General features: G+C 30.2%; 1 protein-coding gene and 1 pseudogene across 1 annotated transcript; one reads left to right on the plus strand and one right to left on the minus strand.

Annotated features, from left to right (window-relative positions):
* The first annotated feature begins 4,876 nt into the window (after positions 1 to 4,876).
* LOC109802855 (isoflavone 7-O-methyltransferase) lies at positions 4,877 to 6,358 on the plus strand. The gene is made up of 2 exons (XM_020364259.3): positions 4,877 to 5,694; positions 5,814 to 6,358. Exons 1-2 carry the CDS (start codon positions 4,924 to 4,926, stop codon positions 6,111 to 6,113), a joined length of 1,071 nt encoding a protein of 356 aa, XP_020219848.2. The 5' UTR covers positions 4,877 to 4,923; the 3' UTR covers positions 6,114 to 6,358.
* A 92-nt stretch (positions 6,359 to 6,450) lies between these two features.
* On the minus strand, positions 6,451 to 7,685 carry LOC145956970 (isoflavone-7-O-methyltransferase 9-like; annotated as a pseudogene).
* Positions 7,686 to 8,405: the final 720 nt, after the last annotated feature.

The raw sequence follows: 8,405 nt of genomic DNA on the forward strand, positions 1-8,405 counted from the left end.
TATAAATCTGTCTATGGTTTTAAAGATATGGTTGTAAAACAATTCGTTGCAAGAAATTAATAGTAGTTGATTTAGTAGTCTTCGTCATCATACAGGAACATCAAAATACTGTTAAGGCCATCTCTAACCATAGAACCCAATTTGAGTTCTTATTTTACTTTATGTGGGCTCATTACTTCTACATTACATTTAACAATCCTTCATATTTTACTCCAATGTATCAGTTCTTTTATTTTTTTTTATTAAAGTTTTTAAGAACCTAGCTTTTGGAGTACTTCTATAAAAATTAGTTGTCCAACTTGGAAGACAACTCAATCTTCTCTAAGGAGAGAATTCAATAAAAATATGTTCTTAATTTTATGATATTATTAGGGTTATCTTAAGAATTGGATGGGAAAAAATTGTGATTATTAGAAACATGAGAATCTGATTCAATTCTTATTGTAGTGATATTTATAATCTCTCTTATATTTATCAAAAAAATAATAAAAATTTAGAAACTTTCTTAATAACCTAATTTGGAAATACTCTAATTCTCTAAAGTCAATCGAACTAAAATTAGAAACGAGTGAGAGAAAAAAAAAAGAGAATTCCTCTAAATCTTTTTATAATCTATATGAATCAATGAAACATCACAAACTTATTATAAACAATTAAGACAAAGTAAAAACTCTTAGTCCATATTATCATACCACAATAACCATTCATTGAAAACCAATAAATATATTTAATATAAATTTTGTAACACCTAACATTTATTTTTATATAACAACTCTTTACTATCAAAACAATTAACTATAAAATTAGAATAATCAAATCAAATATAAAATTTCGTAATATACAAGCGACAAAAGTAATTTTTTTAACACTTGCAAGATAAAAAAAAAAAAAACTTATTTATTTTTTCTAGAAGCTAGTAGGTTGCCTACAAATTTCAGGTTAAAACAATAACTTAAGCTATATAGTTTCAAGCTAAATTTATACTTTTCTAAAATTTGATACTGAATAAGCTTATTATATAAAATTCAAACCACAGTAGAACATAGTTCACATTCTACACTTAATTTCTAAAGAAAGTAGTGTAAAGGACTTGTTTAATCATTTTTAATCTTTAAAGTGTGATCAATAAATCAAATATAGTGTGTGATGCTAAACTAAAAAATAATTGTACTAGTTTTTTATCCTCTAGGATGACACTCGATCAATTATATCAATTCAAGTCATTTGGGCCCTAAGACACCCATTTACATTTATATTGAGGATTAAGTCATTTGGGCCCTAAGACATTCATGGCCCATGACTTCCAAGACTGTATCCTCTCAAGTATGACACTAGGTCGATAGTCGATACTGAAACTTATAAACCCATAATTGATCCTGCTAACCGAGATTAATCACCAATAATACTTCACACAATCATACCCGTCACACGTGTGCACAAAAATAATCACATAATAAATTTTTCTTTACCCATTATGAAGCAAAGATCCTACCAAGATAACCTGATGATCCATCAACATATATAGTATAGGAATTAAGAAGGAACATTAATGATCATCTTCATACATCTGTATTTGGAAGGTCTCTTAGATTATAAAAAAAGTTTCCCTTGAAAATTTATTAAAACATAATCTTTTAGTGTAAATTGTTTATGAATAGTTGTATTTCCCACCAATATTTTAATTAATTCAATTATATTTAATTTTCAATTATAAAAATGAGGAAATATATAATATTATGAACGAAACAAATTTAGTTTTATTATTCTTTTTATGAAATAATTTGTTTAGAAAATTAAAATGTATAAAATAATATAATAATAGTAAATTTCCACCAATTTAAGACATCAACTTACAACATTAGTTTATTTGATTTCATATTTCCCTTAATCATATTACATAACGTTTCATGATTTTGTAATTTCCTTTTTATATTTTTTTTTTACATTTATATTGAGGATTAATCCATTTAAAGGGGAGTTGCATTTAATTAAAAAAAACTTTTATTTCTGTGTAACTTATTTCCTAATATGTGGCTTCTTTGCTTTTGTTATAAGATGAATCATTGGAAAGACATTTTTATAAGGGTTTCTACTTTCTAAGTGTCATGGGTGATTTGTCATTTGGTTTTCTATCTTTTGAGAAATATATATTGTTTGGCTTGGTGGTTGCGTAATGATTTTTTTTTTTTCTTGTAAGGGGACATTTTGATGCATATCATGGATACTTATCATGCTATATATGTTAAGTGGGGTGAATAAAGTTTTGAATGGTTGTTAGAAATAGGACACACGGATTAGAACCGTAATGGCTACTTACTTGTAATGATTCATTTGTCTTGTATAGTAAATGAGGCATATATTGTGTTTCCGTTATTGTTATAATCAATGTTATTATTTGGCTTATAAATTAAAAATTCTTTCCATAAATTAAGTCTATGGAAGAAATTCCGTTACTTCTCTTTTTTCCTTTCTTCCAATACTTTTGACCATAAATTTTGTTAATAAAACATCACCTACTAACAATGGTTGAAATATTTGATCCAGTCTTCCTCATACTAGTCAAATGATTGGTTAATTCTCGCAATAAATTAAGTCCATATTATAAGAAATTTCATTATCTCCCTTTTTACTAAAGGATGACATATTTAGTCGAATCTTCAATTCATATTTGTTATAACTTGTTTAATTTGATTTTCAAATTTATCTTTGTTTATAGGCAATACATAAAATATATTATAAATATTTTTTTTTTTTGAAGTTTATGATCTTTCCTGACCTTATAAAATAGCATGTCTTCTCTTAATTTAAACTTTGAAGTACTTAAAAGAAATAAAAAGAATTATTTCTACATACACTACAAAAATTACATCTATTAATTTTAAGAATGGAAAATTTTAAAAATTGAGTTTAACATGCATATATATACCGTTGGAAATATACCTATATCTTTAGGAAAATCTAATTTTTTTATAAAAATATTTTATTTATATTTCAAATATTTAGATTTAATCTGTTTTGATTATTTTAGGATTTCTTTCCTTATTTTTAGAATAGGATAATATCAATATTTGATTTTGTATAATAAATTTTCTCTATAGAGACTCATGAATAAAATTAGATTATGCTCTTCTCATAAAAATAACTCTTATAAAATATCCCTTCAGACAAATACCATAAAATAATCTCATTATTGGTATCTAGAGCAAAGGTTACGACCTGTGGAGATGGAAACAGAAACAAACTTTTAACAAATTTCCCCACCTATTTTTTATGGAGAAAATTATGATCTTTGGGCAGTGAGAATAGAGGCATACATAGAAGCTTTAGATCTCTAGGAAGTCATAGAAGAAGATTATGATGTTTCTGTGTTGTCAGACAATCCTACTGTAGCCCAAATAAAAATTTACAAGGGAAAATAAAATCAAGAAGGCAAAGGCAAAAAGTAATCTCTTTGTCTGTGTTTCAAAAAATGTTTTCACCATGATTATGACTCTCAAATCGGCAAAAGAAATTTGGGATTATTTAAAGGAAGAATATGCTGGAGATGAAAGGTGATGACCAAAAGGAAAACTGTGAGGGTTTAGGCCCAAAAGGAAAACTGTAATAACTTTATAAAAATAACTCTCATAAAATATTCTCTCAGACAAATACCATAAAATAATCTCATTAGTGGTATCAGAGCCGCCTGGTTAAATGCAGTAACAACTCTCATAATCCCCATAAAAAAAACTCATAACATATAATGATATATAAAAACAGATTCCGCTGCATGAAAATGTTAGGTCCCTTGTTTGAGTGGAAGATTTTTGGAATACAAACAAGTCCTACATCGATAAAATAAGACAACAAATAACAACTTATATAACATAAACATACTTTAATGATTGAGAGGCCTTTTGGATGATGACAAAAAGCAAAACCTTATAAAAATAACCCTCATAAAATATTCTCTCCGACAAATACCATAAAATAACCTATCATATACCATCCGTGTAATTTTTTTTATATTATCCATAATTTTTTTTTATATTATCCACTAATAAAAAAAATATTTTTAGTATAACTTTGAAGATACCTATTATGAAACTCAACACACTTACTTCATGTAAGACTTTGTAATTACATTACATTGTAAAAAAAAATCTTTACACTAATTGTGTTTGAGAAAGATTATTTCTCTCACTTTCAACTGTTTTAGTGAAGGAAAAAAAAAAACAGTTTAAGAAATTAGTTGATTGTCTTACGTATATGGTCTAGTTTGGCGGACAATGTGTCTTTAAAAATTGAAGTTTTGTTCACATGTTAGCAACTCTTGGAAGTCTAATAGTGAATAGAGTATGCATTTTGGTTGGATACTAATTAATTATGGCTTCCAGTTAATAATATAAAGAGAAGTTGGCATATTTTGGTTTGTACCATGTACGCATCCGTCGGTTAATATTTGAATAATTAAGTTTAGCGTTATATGACCCAATACTTTGATTAACTCATGCACAATTGTTTAAGTCTGCGCAGGCAGCCCACATGATTACGGATTGCAGCCCCCATGACCACGGCTTTAAACTTTAAACTAAACTATTTGCCTTTCCAGCTCCTTGGAATTCGATATTATTGAAGATCAAAAGAGCTATATATATAAAATAAATGTGTCGGTAGTTGATTCTAACGCAACATAAAGTCTTGTATTCTATTTTGCAGATGCCTTCAAGTTTCAGTTAGCCACATTCAATTTTGTTGGCTACATTAAAAGATTATAGAATGGTAGTACATGTTGTTTAGCTTAGTCAATAGTCATGTCATACATAGAGTTATGTCACTGATACCTTTTGCCACTCCCCATGACGGTGCTCATGCATTATATAAACCCAATCAAATCAAACATCACAAACACACAAAATTAGAATTCGTTTTCAGTTTCCAATTATGGCTTCAATCAATGAGCGTAGTGCAAGTGAAATGTTTCAAGGTCAAGCTCTCTTGTACAGACACTTGTATGCCTTCATAGACTCAATGTGTCTTAAATGGATCGTTGAGCTTCGCATACCAGACATAATCCACAATCATGCCAAACCCATTACTCTTCCAGAGTTGGTGTCGATTCTACAAATTCCACCAACTAAAGTTGGTCAAGTGCAGAGCCTCATGCGTTACCTTTCACACAATGGATTCTTTGAAAGAGTAAGAATCCATGAAAACTTTGAAGAAAAGGAGGCCTATGCTCTCACTGCTGCTTCAGAGCTACTTGTCAAAAGCAGTGACCTTAGTTTGGCTCCAATGGTTGAGTGTGTTCTTGACCCAACTCTCTCTGATTCATACCATCACTTGAAGAAGTGGGTTCATCAGGAAGATGTCACACTCTTTCACATCTCATTAGGGTCTCATTTCTGGGATTTTCTTACCAAAAATCCTGCATACAATGAGTCATTCAATGATGCAATGGCTAGTGATTCTCAAATCAGCAACCTGGCATTGAGAGATTGCAAATTGGTCTTTGAGGGATTGGAGTCCATTGTGGATGTTGGTGGTGGAACTGGAACCACAGCCACTATCATCTCTCAGGCATTTCCTAACTTGAAATGCATTGTCTTTGACCGTCCTCAAGTTGTCCACAACTTGTCAGGGACCAACAATTTGACATTTGTTGGCGGGGACATGTTCAGCTCTATTCCAAAGGCTGATGCAATCCTGCTTAAGGTATGCATATCTAAACAATGATCAAATCTACTTGTTATTTTCTGCAAAAAACTTTTACCATTTCAGGTGAAGTTGCGGACACCATTTTTAATACTCTATCTTTTCTTTTATTCCTGCAGTGGATTCTACATAATTGGTCCGATAAAGATTGCGTAAAGATATTAAAGAATTGTAAAGAAGCTATTTCAACTAATGGCAAAAAAGGAAAAGTGATTATCATAGATGTTGTGATAAACGAAAATCAAGATCAGCACGAAGTTACTGAACTAAAGCTCCTTATGGATGTAAACATGGCTTGTGTTAATGGAAAAGAGAGAAGTGAAGAAGAATGGAAGAAACTCTTCAAGGAAGCAGGGTTCCAAGGCTACAAAATATCTCCCTTGACCGGCTATTTATCTCTTATTGAAATTTATCCTTAGATTCATTTAATAATTCATCTTATGAATTCAATAAAGTTGTCTTGTGTTTTGACTGTAGTTTAAAATTAGAAGTTATACGAAGTGAATAAAAAGTTATGTATCATCAAGATGAACTAGCATAGCAAGGTCGTCATTGACAAAATCTTATAAACTTCATGTGACATTGGTGCGGAGATAAAGACATGTATCATTTATTTCTTTTTTCTTAATAATCAAAAATTCATGTTTCATTTATTTTCTTCTGACGGAGATAATGTCATTTCTTTCTTTTCATTATTAGACAAAATATTGAAGTGTAAACTTATTTCAGTTTGTAATTGAATCAAAACATTAATGTCTAAGGATAGATTTCAATCAGAGACAAATATCTGGTTAAGGTAGATATTTTGTAATCTTGAAATCTTGCTTCGTTGAAGAGTTTCTTTCATTCTTGTTCACTTCTCTCGTTTACATTAACACATGTCTGTTTACATCCAAAAGGAGCTTTAGTTAAGTGACTTTATGTTGATCTTGCTTTTCGTTTATCGCAACATCTATGATAATTACTTTTTCTCTTTTGCCATTATTTATAATAGCTTCTTTTACAATTCTTCAGTATTGTTTTTTTGCAATCTGTATCACTCCAATCATGTAGAATCCATTGCAGGAATACATTAACGAAAAGATAGAGAATTTGAAATAATATCCATAACATCATGTAAGAATTGAATTATGATATGAAATAAATAAATAAAGAGAAAAAAAATTATGCACAACAGTTTTACACTCACATTCAGTCACAAATCATTATAATTATATAGTGAATTTGATAAATTTTAAAATAATTATCTTAAAAATAATAACCACGTACGATAACTTTTTATTAGTTCATAGCATAAATTTTTTTTATTAGGAATAGACCTGAACATGTCCCCACCAACAAATGTCAAATTGTTGGTCCCTATACAAGTTCTCCACAACTTGTGGATGGTCAAACACAATGCTTTTCAAGTTAGGAAATGTCTAACAGATGATCTTGGCTGTGGTTCCGGTTCCATCACCAACAACATCCACAATGGACTCAAGTACCATCAAAGACCCAACTGCTATCGCTAAATTTCTTCCTTGTTTAGATACAATATTAATCTTTATACTTTATAATTTTGTTTTAATTTGATTGGATGTTTAGAAGTAGTTATAATAATGTGAATCTATTTTACCCGAGTGTCTTTTGAAACTTTTCCATATTCAATTATATTATATGTTATGATAGAATGAGTGTTATAGTATTTGAATAAATTATATGCACAACGGGGCTGCCAAAATAAAAAATAAAAAAAAGACTCGAGGATGGTGTATGAATAAATTAGAGAGCTCACATCACCAAGTTTATTTATTGATCATTAATAATTTTGATAAAATAATAAAATAATGACAATTAATCAATTGTTATTAAATAATTATGATTAAATTTGAGATAATATATTTATGGTCGTTGGTTCCAAGGTATATATACGATAATACAAGTGATGACAAATGGAGGCTTTGAAGGATGATGCACATACATGATGGCAAAAACTAGGAGAAGTGATAGGTGTTCTTCTCCTCGGATTCACCAATGCTTGGACCTCTTCAATGGAGCTTGAAATCCGAATGTAAGACACTTGAAGGAGTGAAGATTTTCGGACTTAGGGTTCCTAGACTATGGATGGAAGCATCCAAGCTTAAGGAACAAAGGAAAGCTCACTTCAAAAGGTAGGAAACCTAGCTAGGGTTCCTAAAAAGTGATGGCTCTCTCTTGGTGACTTTTGGAAGAAACTTGACAGAATATTTGCTCTCAAATTTCATATATCAAAAGTGAATACAATGAGTGAAGGAGGAAGCTTAAATGGATCCGGAATTAGGGACACTTGGCGCCAATGTGGAGGCTTCACATGTGGCGCCAAATTTTGAATTCAAATTTTGAATTTGAATTCAAAACTTAACTCACATGTGCAAGTCCGGTTCACATTGATGCTAGGTGTATTTAGGTTTGATTTAGTGTGCATTTAGGATTGAATTTGAGTCACACATGTTCAGCCAAGGTGGCACCATCCATGTGACTCAAAATGCAACTTAAATGCATGCTAAATTAAACCTAGTTTTGAATTTTGAATTCAAAACTTAACTCACATGTGCAAGTCCGGTTCACATTGATGCTAGGTGTATTTAGGTTTGATTTAGTGTGCATTTAGGATTGAATTTGAGTCACACATGTTCAGCCAAGGTGGCACCATCCATGTGACTCAAAATGCAACTTAAATGCATGCTAAA

Source organism: Cajanus cajan, chromosome 4, assembly GCF_000230855.2.
Source record: "Cajanus cajan strain Asha chromosome 4, NIPB_CcT2T_4, whole genome shotgun sequence".
In the NCBI taxonomy this organism is placed as follows: Eukaryota; Viridiplantae; Streptophyta; class Magnoliopsida; order Fabales; family Fabaceae; genus Cajanus; species Cajanus cajan.

What these genes read in the sequence shown, in the direction of transcription:
- LOC109802855 (XM_020364259.3), top strand. Translation starts at nt 4,924, where the DNA reads ATGGCTTCAATCAATGAGCGTAGTGCAAGTGAAATGTTTCAAGGTCAA. An exon ending in CTGATGCAATCCTGCTTAAG is followed by an intron (nt 5,695 to 5,813) that starts GTATGCATATCT and finishes TTATTCCTGCAG; the next exon opens with TGGATTCTACATAATTGGTC.